Below are 20,807 nucleotides of genomic sequence, written 5' to 3'. Positions count from 1 at the left end.
GTCCCCGACTTTATCGAGGAGGGTTGATCAAGCTTGCTCGCCGAGCAACCAAAGTGCCATTCTCGAGCATAGATGAGACTTGGGATCGGGGTTGGATGGGCCGTTTTGTTCGAATCAAAATCTCAGACCTGATCCATGCGGATGACTTACCATTTCCCGAGAAATGGAATATGAGCCATGAGTAAACGTTTCTTTTTGCCCGTTTTGATTTTGTGATTGCCTTTCATTTTGTTGATCCATTTTTCTTTTCTTATCACAGCCGTAGCTCGAATGCCGGAACCGATCCCGGATCTTAAACAATGGGTCGAAGGTCTGGTGTTGCAGAGACCGTACTCTGAGCGTGCTTGGGTCGAATTATCAAAGGGTCGATGGGAGGCCCGCAGTCATGGTAAATCTTTTTATCGGTTTGTATGGTAAATCTCCCCTTTTCCCCTTTGTAGTACTAGGGAAAGATGTAGTCATGAGGCCTCTATCTGGTGGTGAAGAAATTCCTGCCCTGAAGCAGGTAAAAGAAAGGAAGAGAAAAGACGTATCGGGCTCCCCGAGCTCGGAAAAGAAGAAACTGGCTAAGAGATCTCGAAAGTCGAAGGGGGGCTCTGGTTTTATGTCTTCGGAAGTGGCCCGCCATTTAAGGGACGAGCCCGAAGAAGGAGAGGATAAAATAGCCTGCGTATGGGATAATGTTGTGATACAACAATCTTCCAATTTGGTGGAAGCAAATCAGGGAACCCTGGCCATAATCCCAGAACAAGAAGAAGATGAGATTATCCCTTCTCGAGCTAAGATGATTGAAAGGGATACCGAGGGTGGGTCTACTCGGGCAGTAGAAGATATTTCAAGGGATGAGTTTGGGATAGTTGACATTAGCGGATCCCCTCAGATTTTGGATGCCATGATTCGAGAGGGCAGCATGTTGGAGGATCGGTCCTATGAGGGCATTCAGGAGTCGGCCGATATCCACGGTTTTCTGGATGGGCTTGAGTCAGGTGCCTCAGAGGAGGTTACCGGTTTTGGTGGAATGTCGGTACCCAAAAAAGCATCGTGGTCGGGTTCTACTTAGCCTTCATCGATTTACAAACTGGTGGACCGATTCCCATCCCCGAGTATCGATCCCGACCGAAGGCGGAGGATAGTGTTCTCCGTACCTCAGGATACCCAAATTTTTTCTCCCCCTATGGGGATTGCCAGTTACCTTCGGTCCTTGGTGACCGAAGAAGATCAATCAGTGATGAATGCGATGAGGACCTCCTATCTCTTCAACGAGGCCCAGCATGCTTTGAATCGGGTAACTCTGATGGCATTTTGCCACTTCTTTTATACTTAGAATTGTAGGTAATTCTAATGTTTCTCCTTCTGTTTATAGGCTTCAGTGTTGCATCACGAGGCCTTTCTTAAAATCCGGGAGGAGCATGATGCCGAGGTTCGGAGCCTCACTGAGAAGAGTGACTCGTACAAGCTCCTTAGTGAAAAACTTCGAGCAGATTTGACAGCGGCTCGGGAAGAGCATGAAAAGATGGCTGAGCAGGTATTCCGAAAGTTCCATGATAGTGAAGATGAAAAATAGATAACCACTAACGATCTGATTCTGTAGGTTCGACAGAGGATCGAGCAAGTTGGACGGCTTAACTCACAGGTAGATGCGCTACTGGCCGAGGCAGAAGAATTTAAAAAGTGTATGGATATCCTTGCCTCGAAAAAGGAAGTTGTTCAAGCTCAGTTAGAGCTGTCTGATGCACAACTTCGATCTGCAAAAGAAAATGCTTCGGGGCTGATCGAAAAGATGAAAGAGCTTCAGCATCAGTTGGATTTGGCCACTTCAGATAAAGCAGATTTGGCTAAAGAACTTGAAGTGGCCAGATCTGAGGTGATCAGGGCCAATAAAAGAGCCGATGCAAAAGTGGCTCAGTTCAGGATCGATGTTGAGGTTAACCAAGCCAAAGCTAAGAGCATGATCGAACATGCAAAATGTCAAGCTCGGAGAGAAGCTTTAGAGGAGGTCAGAGCTCAGGGCTTCAATATTGGGGCCGAGATTGAAGTCGCCAGGGCGGAGGAGAACAAAGCTCGAAGGTTGGCCTTTCCTGAGGAGAACTCCGATGACTCGGGGGAGTCTGAAGATGACGAATATGCCGAGAACATGGCCCCTGATGATGATTGAATCATTTAGGGCCTTAGGTCGTTTGCTACGTTCTTTTGATACCGCTTTCGGTTTTTGCATAAAGAACTTCCTTTTGGCTGAGTTGTTGCCTTTGTACAAATATTTGTAAATATAAATCTTTCTTCCTTTTGAAGCAAAATATCCTTTTAAGTTAAATAGATAGTTTTAATTTTAATCTATGTTGCCTTCGAGCCTTGTGGGTAGTCCCATTTGATTTATCGGGCTCGAACAGCCTTCAACCTTTAAATAGTCAAGTGTTCGTTTGAACTCGAAGTAATGAGTAATGTTACTCGAAGTAATGTAACCCGTAGGCGTAGTGGTCGAGTGAGTGCTTGCTCGAACTCAAAATAAAAGTAGCCCATAGGCTTAGTAGTCGAGTGAATGATTCGAACTCGAAGTAATGTAGCCCGTAGGCATAATGGTCGAGTGAGTGCTTGCTCGAACTCGAAATAAAAGTAGCCCATAGGCTTAGTAGTCGAGTGAATGATTCGACCTCGAAGTAATGTAGCCCGTAGGCATAATGGTCAAGTGAGTGCTTTCTCGAACTCGATCATGTTTGCATAATAAATCTTGGATATAAGATATCGGTAAAGAAGAGAGATTTCTTTGCAAGTCATTATACATGTGTTCATGTTTTGCGTCAGGGCTCGGGGCAATTACATGAGCATGGTTCATTTTGACCATTTGGCTCTTACAATGTTTCCTATCGAGACATTGTTTGTCATGAAATAACGAAGTAACTTTCTTTGCATCGTACTTGATAATTGTCGTTGATATGTTTGATGACGATGGTATGCCCCCCAGTATTCGAGGTTGATTGTAAGAAGGCCTCGAATACTGTTGAATTGTTCCGAGTTAGCACGATCAATCCTCATTAAAAAACCTTGTTGAAAAACCCATTTGGGACAAAATCAGTCTAAGGGAAAAAAGAGTGCAACGTGTGCTTTCAGACCTAAGGCCTCGTGTTGAATAATCCATCTTTGTTCCTGATCGAGTTCATTAATCCTCGTCTTTGGTCGAACACCTGCATTGTTTAGTTTTGAAATATAATTGAACAAGGGGGGTAGTCGTACCTTAGCAGTAGTATCATTTTAGCCGTTTATCACATCGAGCTCGTAGGATTTCCATTATAGGGCCGGTATCAATTTTTGATCGATCTCTGTTCTCGGTTGGCAACCCTTTTAATAACGGACCCAAAACCCAATTGATCGTCTTCGATTCTTATTTTGGATTGATACCGATTATGCGTATCAGCCCAAGTAATAGCTGGGCACTCGATCAGGTTATGCTTCAGCCGCCGTGAAGCCGTCGAGCTTCGTTCGTTTAGTCCTTGAATGAAAGCTTGAATAGCCCAATCGTCCGTGACTGGAGGTAGATCAATTCATTCCATTTGGAAACGAGATATAAATTCTCTTAGCGTCTCGTTATCCTTTTGTCTTACCTTGAATAGTTCTGACTTCCCGGTCTCGACCTTTATAGCCCCAGCATGTGCTTTTACGAAAGAATCTGCAAGCAAAGCAAAAGAATCGATAGAGTTAGACGGTAAATTATGATACCATATCATTCCTCCCTTTGTCAGGGTTTCACCGAATTTTTTCAATAATACAGATTCGATCTCATCGTTCTCTAAATCGTTCCCTTTGATGGCACATGTGTAAGAGGTGACATGTTCATTGGGATCGGTCATTCCATTATATTTAGGAATATCAGACATGCGAAACTTCTTTGGGATCGGTTTAGGAGCCGCGCTTGGGAGGAAAGGCTTTTGCACGAATTTTTTTGAATCCAATCCTTTTATCATTGGTGGAGCTCTCAGGATCTGATCGACCCTGGAGTTATATGTTTCTACTTTTTTATCATTGGCTTCGACTCGCTTTGTGAGTTCCTCGAGCAATTTAGCAATTTTGGGAGCAGTCCCCGATTCTTACTCATTTGACTTCACTATGGCTGGCTCCGTTCTGTGGGTGATTTCTCGAGATGGATTGGGCGTTGGCATGCTTTGTAGCTGGGTTTGGCTCTGCAACTAAGCTATTGCTGCCTGTTGAGCTTGCAACATTTCGAAAATCATACGCAAGCTGATACCATTTTACTCGACGTTATGGGTATCTCGAGTGCCTCCATGAATGCTATTTTCGGGTTCAGAATATAGGTTTGCATCAATGGCCACATGTAAATTGATATCTATCGGTGCTCCGATTCAGGCTCCAACGGCGTCGACAAGTGGTCTTTTAGTGTTGGGTGTCAAGTTATCGTTCTCATCTTGAAGACCGGCTTCGTTGTCGATCGGCGTGGCCATTTGACTGGTAGTTAGTCGTTGCTACTCCGAAATCCAAGATATTTTCGGAAACAAGCGCAAAACACAACGGTGTATTTTTTGCAAATTCGTATCAAATAACCATTGTTATCCTTAGCCCCACGGTGGGCGCCAAACTGTTTACCCGAAAAATTGGATAGAGTTAAATTTGTATATGGTTCTAAGGATACGTGATATAACTTGGTACAAATTGCAGAGTAAAATAGAAATATATATATTCTTTGACAGATGGAATGAAATATAAGGCAGAGAAAAAGGAAATGTCGATGAACAAGGCAAAGTAAATGAGCACAAAAGTGTTAATCTCTCTCAAGTTGTCTTTTTTACAATCTATCTTTTATGCTTACAAGGATTCTCCCTTTATAGTGGAGGGATCCTACTTTATCTATATAAAAAATATATAGTGGAGAACCCATGGTGATTTGTCTTTTTCTCGATTCCTGCTAAGATTCTCTCCCATAGTGCGGTTGCAACGGCTTTTGTCTGTGAGCTCGATACCGACTCGAGCTCGGTATTGGATCGAGCCCTCGGCCTTGGTTCGAGCTCGACTCTGACTTGGAGTCTTGATATTTGGGGTGAATGTTGGTCGGTCTATGCATCTCCGATAATCTCCGTTTTGCCTCGTAGTTCGATTTGGATATGAGCTCGATAAGGATACTGAGCATGTCGTTGATCGGTCTTAGAGCTCGAAGTTCAACGCCCTTACTTCGGAACTCGACCCGTCGTCACGCAGATACCCTTTGATCAAAGTATTATCACCTCGACTAGTTCGTACGACTGACTTAATCGGTTTTGACCATACACAAATACAATACAATCAATTTTAACGAAACAATCAAAACAAACATTATTTTGGGAAAACAATACAATACGATACAATAGGTAACAACGATCCAAACAAGCTGTAATATTCATTAAACCTAACTGAGATAATTTTCTCAAGACTTATCGAAATAAATTAATTAATAGTGGCACCAAAGTATCCTATTTCTATCATTCACCCAACAAAACAAAACTGCAGCTACATAATAGTTTTCTCTTCGAACTATCCAGTTACGATCAAGCCTACCAAAATACTAAAGAAGAAATTTAATTAAACTTTTTAATTACTTCTTCCATTTGACTTTCTGTTGTCCTCTATTATGAAAGAACTACATCTCGAGTGTGCATTCTTTTTTCTGTCCTCGAAACTTGCTCACATTTTTCAATCCAGATGTAGTATACTATTGCTTCAAACAAAAACGCTAGTATGATTGCTCCATGTCTATAATTATTAATCCTTTTTTAGAGCCAGTCAACTTTTTCAGTCCAGCAACCAACCTGATACTTTTGTCTCATCTAGTGTAGCAATATAGCCCAAATAATTTTGGAGTAATCATAATCAAAATAAAGATAGAACATGTTTTCCTCTGTGTTAACTCGGCATAGTACACATTTACTTGGCATAAAAATACTCCAATTTCTCTGGTCTATTAACTGTAATAAGTCTTTGGTAGAGTGCCAACCACAAGATAAACTGGTGCCTGGGTACTACATTTGATCCCAATATTAATGACTTCCATGTTATATGCAGATATTATGGAAGGGCTGCGATGTATGTTTTCTGGATATATATATTTTTTTATCTTTGTAGTATTTTCTGAGATTTGCAATGGAGTCTATATGCAAAAACCATTCTCTCATGTCAAAAACCTTTCTTACAAGCCAACATTCTTATTTGGGGGTCTTCATTATAGCAAAGTCATTCCTTTTTATGCAGAAACAATGTATACACTGTATCCAAAGAGTATCTTTCTTTGAATGTATAGCCCTAAGCAGTTTACATGATGTTGCTTTATTCCAGCGGAGAAAATCAATAACATTCCGTCCTCCAATTGATCATAACGTGCATATCTTATCCCAAGCAAACAATAATCTTCTTGATGGATCATTGCCTCTAGTCATAAAAATATTCTACAAGCAGTAATGACCAGCCTTATGATCTTCTTAGGCAACAAAAACACTTGTCCCCAATATGTTTTCATATCAAATGTAGCATCTTTAATCAACTGTAGTCTGTCACTATATGAGAGAAATTTAGTAGTCCAATATCTAATCTTTGCAATAATCTTCTCAACTAGAGTCATGCACTATTGCATTGTAAGCTTCTTGGATGATAATGGCACTCCAACATACTTAAATGGAAATTCTACTAATGTGAAATTCATTCCAGATAAAATCAAGTCCATGAGTTCTTGTATGACCCCAACAACATAAAAGAAGCTATTTTTCAAATTAGCTTTTAGCCCAGATACCTCAGAAAAATAATTGAATTTTTCAGCATTAAGTGCACTAATATCTTATCTTCCCTGCAGTACATGATCAGACTAATAGCAAAACAAATATACGTTTGGTTCAATTTTGCACACTTTGGATGGAAGTTGAAGTCTGGTAGATGTTTAAGTGTCTTCAATGTTCTGTTCAGGTACTCCATTACCCATACAAACAGATAAGGAGACATTGAATCACCTTGTCTCAATTCTTTTCTTGCCTGAAATTTTAAAGTCATTTTCCCATTGAGCAACAAGGAGCAGATTACATTAGATACATGCTCTAGGATCTACTACACAAATTTGGCAGGCACCCCAAAATCCAATTAGATCATTCTCAGAAAAGGACATTCTACATAATCATATATTTTTTTGATGTCTACTTCAATTAGGTATCTGGGAGAGACTCCTTTTTATGTATACCTTTTTACCTTTTTATGGGCAATGATTACATTGTATAATATATTCTTACCCTCAATGAAAGCTGATTGTGAAGGTCCAACTATAAGATCTACTACTTTTTTTAGTCTTGTTTTTTGGATTTTAGCAATAAGTTTATACAAAATTTTGAAATATGCTATATTTCGTAATGCCTTTTATGAAGTAGGACTTGTCACTTAGGGGATAAATATTAAAAAGGTTATTGATGCTTTTTGAAATTCTTTGAAAATGGAAAACCATCAATTCCAGGGGATTTATCATTTGGCAATTCTTTAAGTGCTTGGCAGACTTCCTCCCTGGTGACATATTTAATGAGTTCCTTTTGTTGTTTCCTAGTCAAACATGGCTTATTTTTAGAAATTGTGACATCAAGGCAGGGAAGCTCAGAGGCACAAGTTCCCAATAACTATTTGAAAAAGGAAGTAAATTTTTGTTCAATAAGAGAGGCATTTGTGAATCTCTGCCATTCTCATTACAGATGGAAGAGATTCTATTTCTGGATTGTCTAGCCTTCATTTGAGCATGAAAAAACTTTGTATTTGAATCCTGCAGTTATCTACATGGCTCTAGGTTTGTGCCTGTATATCAGCCCTTGTATTTGTTCCAATTTCTCAATCTTTAAGAGTAGTTCCCTCTCATCCAATATCAAGTTATTATCAAGCAGGTCCACATAGAGAACAACTTGTACTTGTTGCAGTTTTTTCTTTAGTTGGATAATCCTTCTATCGGCAGAAGAGAATTACGTGTTTAGTTTTTCGCCCCTAGTCTCCAGTATATGTATCTTTATCCATACTGAATACATAACATATCCACGGATAAATTGCTTCCATACTTCTTAAATAGCCTCTTTGAATGCCTACTGCTGTAGTAGTACATTTAGAAATCTAAAAGGTTTTAGTAAGAGTTATTTGGAGATAGGGAAATGATCAGACACTCTAAGATTGACAATTTAAGCTTCTATGTTACTATAGTGCAATCAATATTGCCTTAAATTCTATCAATTTCTTTTCTCTTGTTACACCATGACCAATGTCACCCCTTTCTGCTCAGTTGTCCTAACCCAATATTAATAATATAGTTTTGAAAGTCTGCTATTTTTGCATGATGCATTGGATTACTATTAATTCTATCATGAACAAAGAGTACAATATTAAATTCACCTAGCACTATCCATGACTCACTCAAACTGGTGTTAATCTGTTCAGTTACTCCCTCAATTCCTTCATATTAACTGTAGTTTTATGGCCATATACAAAAGTAAGCTGACAAGAAATTTGAGCCCGTCTTTCACTACAAAATGAACCAATTGGTGCCTTGCTAAGATTACTTTAACAAACACAAGTTAAGCTTTCGAAAACACTCAAATTCTCCCATTTAGAGCTTGAGTATAATTGGTAAAGATCTCTGATTCATCTTCAAAATTACTTCTAACTTTAGCAGTTTTCCAGGTTTTAATCAATGCTTAAAGGCACCCTAGAAAACCTATTTTATTCTTAAGCAGAAAGGCCTTGAGTTCCTTTTGCTTAAAAGGCTTGTTTAGCCCTCTAATATTTTAAAAGCTAATTATCATGATATAGAACGGTGCTTAGATCGACTATATTATATAGGACAGAGTGTGACCATTTAAGAACTCAAATGTACAGAAGATGAAGGTAACAAAAATAAGGATGTTGAGCATACCAGGATGAATAAGATTCAGAATGAATATATTAAGGACAACTTGGATGTGGCCCCCGTAGAGGACAATATGTGAGAAGTGAGTCTTAGATGGTTCGGGCATGTAAAAAAGAAAGGGATGGATGCCCCAGTAAGGAGGAGTGAAAGATTGCCCGGGTGGCTCTGAGGAGAGGTAGAGGCAGGCTAAAGAAGTATTGGAGGAAGGTGATTAGGCAAAACATGGCTCTACTTTACTTAACCAGGACATGAACCTTCATAGGAGGTTGAGATATCGACAATTGGGGTAGAAGCTTAGCAGGTAATTGTGAATTTTTCTTGTTCACCCCAGTAGTATTAATGTTAGTCTTGTACTTTTTTATCTTTTAGATTTATATTACTATTTGTTGTTTCTTTCGCTTCTTTTATCTTGTTATCTTACTGGTGCTACTCCTGGTGCATATGCTTTTTCCATCTTTCTTTAAGCTGAGAATCTCTCAGAAATATCTTCTCTACCTTCTTAAGGTAGAGGTAAGGTCTTCATACACACTTTCCTTCTCAGACCCCTCTTGTAGGATTTCATTGAGTTTGTTATTGTTGTTGTTGTTGCTGTTTAGTTCCTTTTAGATAAAATTGACTTCTTTAGTTACCTTATTGGTAACAATATCTTCCTGAATTGTCAGAGAATTGAACTTGTTCTGCTTGAGTAAGGATTCTATAGCTTCATCTGATAAGGCCACCTTCTATTATACCTTCTTTTGAGATTTTGTGTCACGACCCAAATCCCACCGTATGGGTCATGATGCCACCTAATTCCTAAGACTAGGTAAGTCTATCACATAACTATGACAATCAGATTATAAGAGCTATATACTTAATAAATACTAAGAAACAAAATAAAACAACCAAACGTGGATACAATACACAATTTTTCAAAACCCGGTAATACTGAGTCATAAGCTCTACATGAATACATGAGAAGTCTCGAATAGTAGAATATTGTTTGGAATACATAAACAATAGAGAATAAAGTAAAGATGGTGACTCTGAGACCTGCGAACGGAACAACAGGGATACCTTGAAGTCTCCAACCAGCGCTCGCACGTCACCTAACGACCAGCCCGATCCGAATAACCTGCATCTGCACAAAGAATGTGCAAAAGCATAGTATGAGTATACTACAGTCGGTTCTCAGTAAGTATCAAGACTAACTTCGGTGGAGTAGTGACGAAGTTCAAATCAAGACACTCACTAGACAAAACCTGTGCAATATATCAATACCTAATAACAGAAAGTATATGCAAGGAAATTTAGTGTAGTCTCGTCAAAACAAGCGATAGCAACTTAATACAAGTAAAGGATCAGTTCCAACAACAACTCATTTATTAGAATCGCACACATATGGCACCTCATACCCACATTATCAATCGCCCTCCCACGGAAAAGACCTCGTGCCACAACATATATCATACCCATACGGCAAAGACCTTGTGCCATAACGTATACCATACATGTGTCAGTTACCAATACTATGTTCAAGAGGAATTTATCAACCCTTTTTTGTTTTAATACATTTCGCTTCCAACAACTCAATAGAATATGAGATAACAACTCCACGTAGGTAATTCCATCTTGACAACCAAATCATCAAGTACCAACAGAGGCATATATTGGCAGGTTAGAAACCACGGAATAAATAACGTAAAAATGCATGTCTTATATAAAGAAGTAATAAGCACAAAAAAGAATACCCCTTTTCACCACCACACAGACATAATCAATACAACGCCCCCAAGCAATCACACAACATCCCCATAATGCCATCCTTATCTCATCCCATGCACAAAAATAAAGTAAATACTCGCCTTATCTCGTCACACGCTATTAATAATCATCTTACCTTATCTCGCCGCATGTGCAAACCCGATATAACTTGCCTTGTCTCGTCACATGTGAGATATCAATAATAATGATAGCACGGCATAAACCTCGTGCAAACACCCGAACAATCTTCCCAACAAGTCCAAATGTGCCACAATCATAACAACATAACATGCTAATAATTGTCACCAAGAAATAAATTCACTATCTCCAAATGCAGGGCACAAGGACAATTCAATTAGAAAATACGGATGGGTGTTCAACATATTTGCATGAAAGCTAACTCATATAAGTAGCAATCTTACAAATGCACAACTTGGCCAATTTAGGAAACATGATCTCTAGCCTGGAACATAGACTCAAGTAATTTTCCAAAGTTGAAAGAACACGTAGTGTAGGGACCTCTCAATCAAAACAAGGCAATAAAAGCAGCCTCGGGTCAAATCCGGTCCTAAGCCACACATACATCCGTGTACACACTCATCACCTCGTGTACACGTCATTTACACATAACACCAATAAGAATTTATGCCAAATCCTAAGGGACTTTCCTCCACACAAGGTTAGGAAAGATATTTACCTCAAATTGCCCAAATCAACACTCAAAAATAGCTTTACCTTTAAAATTCACCTCTCCCCGGCTTAAATCTAGCCAAAAATAAACTAATAACATCTAACAATGCAAGATAATTCAATTTCAATAAATAAAGTTGCGATCTTTGTCCAATTTTCAAAAGGTAAACTCCAGGACCGCCCAGTCAAAACCCGAGTCGAGGAGTAGATCTCAATTACCCATAACCCTACGAGTCCAAATATGTGATTGGTTTTCAAATCCAAGTCCAATTCGACTCTCAAATCTTAAATTTTTATTTTGCAAAATATAGTAAAAACAAATCCCCAACAATTTATTTCAACAATATAAGAAATCAAGTTAAAATATTGAAATAGAGTAAAAATCACTTACCCAATAGCTAAACGTGAAAATCCCCTCCAAATATTGCTTCCCACCAAGTCTAGGGCTCTTAATGTGATAAAATGACACTAAGTCCCGAAATAACCAGCTATAAATGAGCTGTAAATGTCGTATTTGCGACCAAAGGTTCGCAAATGCGACTACCGCAAAAGTGACCTCAAGTCCGCAAATGCGAAACTTAGCTGCCTCAGCAACTATGCCAAGTACAGCTAGTATGAGGAATGTTACATCTCTATGTCTACATATCATATATATATATATATATATATATATATATATATATATATATATATATATATATATATATGATGTATTACAGTGATAATCACAGGTACTCACACTCTTAGAGTACTCAATCTGTCTATCTCATATTCCTACTCAACCCACACAATCACTCAACACTATACGGTTTCCTGGCATCAATGCCCCTCACCAAAGCACGTGTATATAAATCACTATGTCTGTGCTCACTGTTGGTGTGTCAAACTTCGCAGGGGCGGATCCTGCCCAAGCGTTAATATAAGCCTATAAAGCCTGCTGCGGCGTGCAACCCGATCCATAATAATAGTAAAGCCTATAATATTTGTTGCTGCGTGCAGCCCGATCCATAATAATAGTAAAGTCTATAAGGTCCGCTGCTGCGTGCAGCCCAATCCATAATAATAATAATAATAATAGTAGTAATAAAGCCAATTTGGCCTGCTGCGGCATGCAGCCCAATCCACAATAACACTCACCACACGGCTCTCAAGCCCACCTCAGTCACCAATCTCTCAAATCTCACGGACTCGCAAATCTCATATTTCTCAGCCCAAACAATGATAACATAATATAATAGTAAATGACAACAGAGACTGATATATGATATGCATATGAATAACATGACTGAGTGCATAATTGCAGGTAAGAAAATAACTCAACAATAGAAATAACCTCAGTGGGTCCCAACAGAATAAGCACATAGCCTAAACATGAATCACAGTGAAATTACTCTAACACATAGGAATTACACAAATAAAACAAAACTAGATAACTACACAGTAGCACAGAATCGACCGAGTCATAATTACCACGGTGCACACCCACACGTCTGTCACCTAGTATGTGCGTCACCCCAACACCAACTATATAACACGTATTCCAGGGAATCATGCCCTTAGTGCCAAGTTTGGAAGTGTTACTTACCTCAAAGTGTGCAATTCAATGCTCCAACAAACCCTTGCCTCGCGAATCGGCATCCGAACGACTCGAATCTAGTAACAAATAAATTAATATAATCAATACAAGCTATAAGAATCGATCCCATATGATAAAGTTTAGTTCTTTAACCAAATTCAAAATGTCAACCCAAAAAATTAACCCCGGGCCCACGCCTCGGAACCTGACAAAATTCACAAAAATCCAAACACCGATTTAATAACGAGTCCAACCATATAAAAATCATTCAAATCCAACCACAAATCAGCCCTCAAATCCCCAAATCTTACTCTCCAATACCTAGTCCAAAATTCCCCAAATTTTACCTCAAAACCATATAATCTAGGTGGGGAAATCAATGGACTTTCAGTATTAGTGGACAAAAGTTGCTTACCTCTTGATTTGTAGCAAAATCCCTTACAAAAATCACCCCTAGCCAAGCTCCACAAGTCAAAATATGAAATAATACTCTAGCCCACGATTTGGGGATTTTAAATCTGTCCAAGTGCTCCTCCTTTGCGAATGCGGAAAAAGCCTCGCGTTCGCGAAGCACAAAATATTCCAGCTGAAAAATCCACTTATGCGAACACGACATCCTAGTCGCTAACATGATGGACCAAGCCTCAAAGCTATACGGTTTCCTGGCATCAATGCCCCTCACCAAAGCACGTGTATATAAATCACTATGTCTGTGCTCACTGTTGGTGTGTCAAACTTCGCAGGGGCGGATCCTGCCCAAGCGTTAATATAAGCCTATAAGGCCTGCTGCGGCGTGCAACCCGATCCATAATAATAGTAAAGCCTATAATATTTGTTGCTGCGTGCAGCCCGATCCATAATAATAGTAAAGTCTATAAGGACCGCTGCTGCGTGCAGCCCAATCCATAATAATAATAATAATAGTAGTAATAAAGCCAATTTGGCCTGCTGCGGCGTGCAGCCCAATCCACAATAACACTCACCACACGGCTCTCAAGCCCACCTCAGTTACCAATCTCTCAAATCTCACGGACTCGCAAATCTCATATTTCTCAGCCCAAACAATGATAACATAATATAATAGTAAATGACAACAGAGACTGATATATGATATGCATATGAATAACATGACTGAGTGCATAATTGCAGGTAAGCAAATAACTCAATAGTAGAAATAACCTCGGTGGGTCCCAACAGAATAAGCACATAGCCGAAACATGATTTCTAACATGAATCACAGTGAAATTACTCTAACACATAGGAATTACATAGATAAAACAAGACTAGATAACTACACAGTAGCACAGAATCAACCGAGTCATAATTACCACAGTGCACACCCACACGTCTGTCAACTAGTATGTGCGTCACCCCAACACCAACCATATAACACGTATTCCAGAGAATCATGCCCTTAGTGCCAAGTTTGGAAGTGTTACTTACCTCAAAGTGCGCAATTCAATGCTCCAACAAACCCTTGCCTCGCGAATCGGCATCCGAACGACTCGAATCTAGTAACAAATAAATTAATATAATCAATACAAGCTATAAGAATCGATCCCATATAATAAAGTTTAGTTCTTTAACCAAATTCAAAAAGTCAACCCAAAATATTAACCCCGGACCCATGCCTCGAAACCGACAAAATTCACAAAAATCCAAACACCGATTTAATAACGAGTCCAACCATACAAAAATTATTCAAATCCAACCACAAATCAGCCCTCAAATCCCCAAATCTTGCTCTCCAATACCTAGTCCAAAATTCCCCAAATTTTACCTCAAAACCATATAATCTAGGTGGGGAAATCAATGGACTTTCAGTATTAGTGGACAAAAGTTGCTTACCTCTTGATTTGTAGCAAAATCCCTTACAAAAATCACCCCTAGCCAAGCTCCACAAGTCAAAATATGAAATAATACTCTAGCCCACGATTTGGGATTTTTAAATCTGTCCAAGTGCTCCTCCTTTGCGAATGCGGAAAAAGCCTCGCGTTCGCGAAGCACAAAATATTCCAGCTGAAAAATCCACTTATGCGAACACGACATCCTAGTCGCTAACATGATGGACCAAGCCTCAAAGCTATACGGTTTCCTGGCATCAATGCCCCTCACCAAAGCACGTGTATATAAATCACTATGTCTGTGCTCACTGTTGGTGTGTCAAACTTCGCAGGGGCGGATCCTGCCCAAGCGTTAATATAAGCCTATAAGGCCTGCTGCGGCGTGCAACCCGATCCATAATAATAGTAAAACCTATAATATTTGTTGCTGCATGCAGCCCGATCCATAATAATAGTAAAGTCTATAAGGACCGCTGCTGCGTGCAGCCCAATCCATAATAATAATAATAATAGTAGTAATAAAGCCAATTTGGCATGCTGCGGCGTGCAGCCCAATCCACAATAACACTCACCACACGGCTCTCAAGCCCACCTCAGTTACCAATCTCTCAAATCTCACGGACTCGCAAATCTCATATTTCTCAGCCCAAACAATGATAACATAATATAATAGTAAATGACAACAGAGACTGATATATGATATGCATATGAATAACATGACTGAGTGCATAATTGCAGGTAAGCAAATAACTCAACAGTAGAAATAACCTCGGTGGGTCCCAACAGAATAAGCACATAGCCGAAACATGATTTCTAACATGAATCACAGTGAAATTACTCTAACACATAGGAATTACATAGATAAAACAAGACTAGATAACTACACAGTAGCACAGAATCAACCGAGTCATAATTACCACGGTGCACACCCACACGTCTGTCACCTAGTATGTGCGTCACCCCAACACCAACCATATAACACGTATTCCAGGGCATCATGCCCTTAGTGCCAAGTTTGGAAGTGTTACTTACCTCAAAGTGCGCAATTCAATGCTCCAACAAACCCTTGCCTCGCGAATCGGCATCCGAACGACTCGAATCTTGTAACAAATAAATTAATATAATCAATACAAGCTATAAGAATCGATCCCATATGATAAAGTTTAGTTCTTTAACCAAATTCAAAAAGTCAACCCAAAAAATTAACCCCGGGCCCACGCCTCGGAACTCGACAAAATTCACAAAAATCCAAACACCGATTTAATAACGAGTCCAACCATATAAAAATCATTCAAATCCAACCACAAATCAGCCCTCAAATCCCCAAATCTTACTCTCCAATACCTAGTCCAAAATTCCCCAAATTTTACCTCAAAACCATATAATCTAGGTGGGAAAATCAATGGACTTTCAGTATTAGTGGACAAAAGTTGCTTACCTCTTGATTTGTAGCAAAATCCCTTACAAAAATCACCCCTAGCCAAGCTCCACAAGTCAAAATATGAAATAATACTCTAGCCCACGATTTGGGGTTTTTAAATCTGTCCAAGTGCTCCTCCTTTGCGAATGCGGAAAAAGCCTCGCGTTCGCGAAGCACAAAATATTCCAGTTGAAAAATCCACTTATGCGAACACGACATCCTAGTCGCTAACACGATGGACCAAGCCTCAAAGCTTCGCGATCGCGGCCCTCACATCTCGACCGCGATGAACAAAAATACCTGCTACCCTGGGCCTTGCCTCCCTTCCACGCGAGCACGACCTTCCTCCCGCATTCGCGATGCACAACTCCCAGAACCTTCGTGAACACATTTCAATTCTCATGAATGGGAAGCACAATTTGACCAGTCATCAAGAGACTCTCCGTGATCACGAGACCTCCCTCGCTAACGCGTATAAGGAAACCAGATACAACAGATTCAGCAGTCCAACAAGTCCAAAATGTGCCGAACCTGATCTGAATCACACCTGAGGCCCTCGGGACCCCATCCAACATACCAACAGGTCCTAAAACATGATACGAACTTAGTCGAAGCTTCAAACCACATCAAACAATATCGAAATCACGAATCGCACCCCAATTCAAGCCTAATGAACTATTGAGCTTCCAACTTCTAAAACCAATGCCGAAATATACCAAACCAATTTCGGTCGACCTCAAATATTGCACACAAGTCATAAATGAGACAAAGGACCTATTTCAACTCCCATAACCTAAATCCGAGCCCAGTATCAACAAAGTCACTCTCGGTCAAACTTCTCAACTTTTCAAACCTTTAACTTTTCCAACTTTTCCAATTCAAGTTAAAACGACATACGGACCTCCAAATCAATATTCGGACATACTCCTAAGTGAAAAATTACCATACGAAGCTATCCGAACCATCAAAACTCCATTCCAGGGTCGTTTACTCATAAGTCAACATCCGGTCAACTCTTTCAACTTAAGCTTCCAACCTTGAGACTAAGTGTCCAATTCATTCCGAAATATCCCCGGAACCAAACCAACCATCCCGGCAAGTCACATAACCCCTATTGAACATAGAATAAGCAATAAATGGGAAAATAGGGCTACAATACTCAAAACAACTGGCCGGGTACATTCTCCGCTCTTAAACAAATATTCGTCAACTTTCACTGACCTCTCTACTGAACTTTCACTGAAACTATATTCTTTGACCTCAGCTTTCGAACCTACCTATCTTAAATGGCCACTGACTCCACATCATAAGTCAAATATCCATCTAACTGAACTATGCTGAAGTCCAAAATATGAGATGGATCACCGTAAAACTTTCAGAGCATGGAAACATGAAACACTAGGTGAACACTCGATAGACTAGGTGGAAATACAAGCTTGTAAGCCACCTCTCCAATCCTCTCAGACACCTCAAAAGGGATAATAAATCGAGGTCTTAACTTTCCCTTCTTCCCGAACATCATCAATCCCTTCATGGGGAATACTCTGAGTAATACCTTCACTCCCACTATATATGGAACATCAAAAACCTTCTAATTGGCATAACTCTTCTACCAAGACTGCGACGTACGAAGCCAATCATGAATTAAATTTACCTTTTCCAAAGCATCCTGAACCAGATCCATACCTAATAACCTAGCCTCTCCCGGCTCATAAGGAGCCATCTGAATACTCGATTGGTAGTTGTTGTTGTAGGAAAACTCTGCAAGTGGTAGAAACCGATCCTAAGAACCCCCATAATCCATAACACAAGTGCGCAACATATCCTCCAAAATCTGAATGGTGCGCTCGGACTGTCCATCCATCTGAGGGTGGAATCCTGTACTCAACTCAACTCAACTCGTGTGCCCAACTCTCGTTACACTGCTCTCCAAAACTGCGATGTGAACTGCGTGCCCCAATCAGAAATAATGGACACCAGCACACCATGAAGGCGAACAATCTCGCGAATATAAACCTCAACCAACCACTCGAAAAAATAGGTAGTCACAACCGAAATGAAATGTGGGGACTTAGTCAACCGATCCACAATCACCCAAATATCATCAAATTTATTCAAAGTCCATGGGAGCCCAATAAAAAAGTTTATGGTACCATGCTTCCATTTCCACTCGGGAATCTCAAGCCTCTGAAGCAAACCGCCCGGCCTCTGATGCTCGTACTTCACCTGCTGACAGTTCAAGCACCGAGCCATATACTCCACTATATCTTTCTTTATTTGCCTCCACCAATAGTGTTGTCTCAAGTCCTGATACATCTTCGCGGCACCCGGATGAATGGAATACCGCGAACTGTGGGCCTCCTCAAGAATCAACTCACGTAGCCCGCCCACATTGGGCCCAGAAATCCGACCATGCATCGTAACACCCTATCATCTCCAATAGAAAGCTCCTTGGAATCACCGTGTTGTACCATATCCTTAAGGACAAGAAAATGGGGGTCATCATACTGACGCTCTCTGATGCGATCATATAAAGAAGAACGAGAAACTACGCAAGCTAGAACCCAACTAGGTTCCGAAACATCTAACCTCACAAACTGATTGGACAAGGCTTAAACATCTGATGCATGATGTCTCTCACCAACAGGTATATATGCAAGGCTACCCATACTCACCGCCTTTCTACTCAATGCATCGTCCACCACATTGGCCTTCCCGGGATGATACAAAATGGTAATATTATAGTCTTGTAACAACTCCAACCATCTCCGCTGCCTCATATTTAGATCTTTTTGCTTGAACAAGTGTTGTAGACTTCGATGATTTGTAAATACCTCACAAGACACGTCATATAGATAATGCCTCCAAATCTTCAATGCATGAACAATTGTTGCCAATTCTAAATCATGAATGGGGTAATTCTTCTCATAGGGCTTCAACTGGCATGAAGAATAAGCAATCACCCTACCCTCCTGCATCAAGACACACCCAATACCAATCCTAGAAGCATCACAATACACTGTATATGAACCCGATGCTGAAGGCAAAACTAGAACTAGAGTTGTGGTCTATGAAGTCTTTAGCTTCTGAAAGCTCTCCTCACACTCATCAGAACACCTAAATAGGGCACCCTTCTGGGTCAATCTAGTCAAAGGTGCAGCAATGGAAGATAAACCCTCCACGAAGTGGCGATAATATCCGGCCAAACAAAGAAAACTCCAATTCTTAGTAGCTGAAGACGGTCTGGGCCAACTTTGAACTGCCTCAATCTTCTTCGGATCTACCTTGATCCCCTCACTGGACACCACGTGCCCCAAGAACACCATGGAATTGAGGCAAAACTCACACTTGGAAAATTTAGCATAAAGCTTATTCTCCCTCAATATCGGTAGTACAATCCTAAGATATTGCGCATGCTCCTCCTGTCTATGTGTGTACACCAATATATCATCAATAAATATAATGACAAAAGGATCAAGATATGGCTGGAATACATTGTTCATCATATGCATAAATATTGTTGGGGCATTGGCCAGCCTAAAAGATATCACAAGGAACTCGTAGTGGCCATAGATGGTCCTGAATGCCGTCTTCAGAATATCAGAATCCCGAGTCTTCAACTGGTGATACCTAGACCTCAAATCAATCTTAGAGAACACTCTCACACCCTGAAGCTGGTCAAATAAGTCATCAATACACGGTAGTGGGTACTTATTCTTAATTGTAACTTTGTTCAATTTCATATAATCAATGCATATCCGCATAGTATCAACCTTTTTTTTCACAAAAAGAACTGGTGCACCTGAAGGTGACACACTAGGCCTAATGAATCCCTTATCAAGAAGCTCCTGAAACTGGCTCTTTAAATTCCCTCAACTCTATTGGCGCCATACGATACAGAGGAATAGAAATAAGTTGAGTGTCTGGCACAATGTCAATGCCAAAATCAATATCCCTGTCAGGTGGCATGCCCGCCAGGTCTGCAGGAAACACATCCAGAAAGTCACGCACTACCGAAATGGAATCAATGGTAGGAATATTAGCACCAACATCCCTCACAAAGGCCAAATATGCCAGACAACCCTTCCTAACCATATGTTGGGCCTTCAAATATGAAATCACTCTACTGGGAACATAGTCCAAAGAACCTCTCCACTCAATCCTAGGCAATTCCAGCATTGCCAACATCACGGCCTTAGCGTGACAATCCAGAATAGCATGACATGGGGACAACCAATCCATGCCAAGAATCACGTCAAACTCGGCCATACAAAGAAGTAAAAGATCAACTCGTCTCCAATCCCTTAATAGTCACCACACATGACCGATACACACGGTCCACTATAATAGAATCACCCATCGGTGTAAATACATGAACAAGCGTAACTAAGTAATCACGGGGCATATCCAAATAATGAGCAAAGTACGATGACATATATGAATAAGTGGAACAAGGGTCAAATAATATGGAAGCATCCATGTGGCACATTAAAACAATACTTGTGATCACTGCGTCTGAAGCAACGGCCTATGGTCTGGCGGGAAAAGCATAGTATTGATCCTGATCACCACTGGATCGACCTTCCCCTCTAGGGCGACCTCGAGCTGCCTGAGTCCCACCCTGAACTGGTTGAGCGGGTG

General features: G+C 40.3%; 2 protein-coding genes across 2 annotated transcripts; one reads left to right on the top strand and one right to left on the bottom strand.

Annotated features, from left to right (window-relative positions):
* The first annotated feature begins 385 nt into the window (after window positions 1-385).
* On the top strand, window positions 386-2,155 carry LOC138910058 (uncharacterized). Its single transcript, XM_070201278.1, has 2 exons — window positions 386-1,024; window positions 1,592-2,155. The coding sequence occupies exons 1-2, from the start codon at window positions 386-388 to the stop codon at window positions 2,153-2,155; spliced, it is 1,203 nt and encodes a 400-aa protein (XP_070057379.1).
* Window positions 2,156-20,003: 17,848 nt separating this feature from the next.
* Window positions 20,004-20,435, bottom strand: LOC138910057 (uncharacterized). The gene has a single exon (XM_070201277.1). It carries the CDS (start codon window positions 20,433-20,435, stop codon window positions 20,004-20,006), a length of 432 nt encoding a protein of 143 aa, XP_070057378.1.
* Between the last annotated feature and the right edge of the window lie 372 nt (window positions 20,436-20,807).

Source organism: Nicotiana tomentosiformis, chromosome 4 (genome assembly GCF_000390325.3).
Source record: "Nicotiana tomentosiformis chromosome 4, ASM39032v3, whole genome shotgun sequence".
NCBI classification, from domain to species: Eukaryota; Viridiplantae; Streptophyta; class Magnoliopsida; order Solanales; family Solanaceae; genus Nicotiana; species Nicotiana tomentosiformis.
Note: the sequence above shows the minus strand (reverse complement) of the source record. Positions and strands in the feature narration are given on the sequence as shown.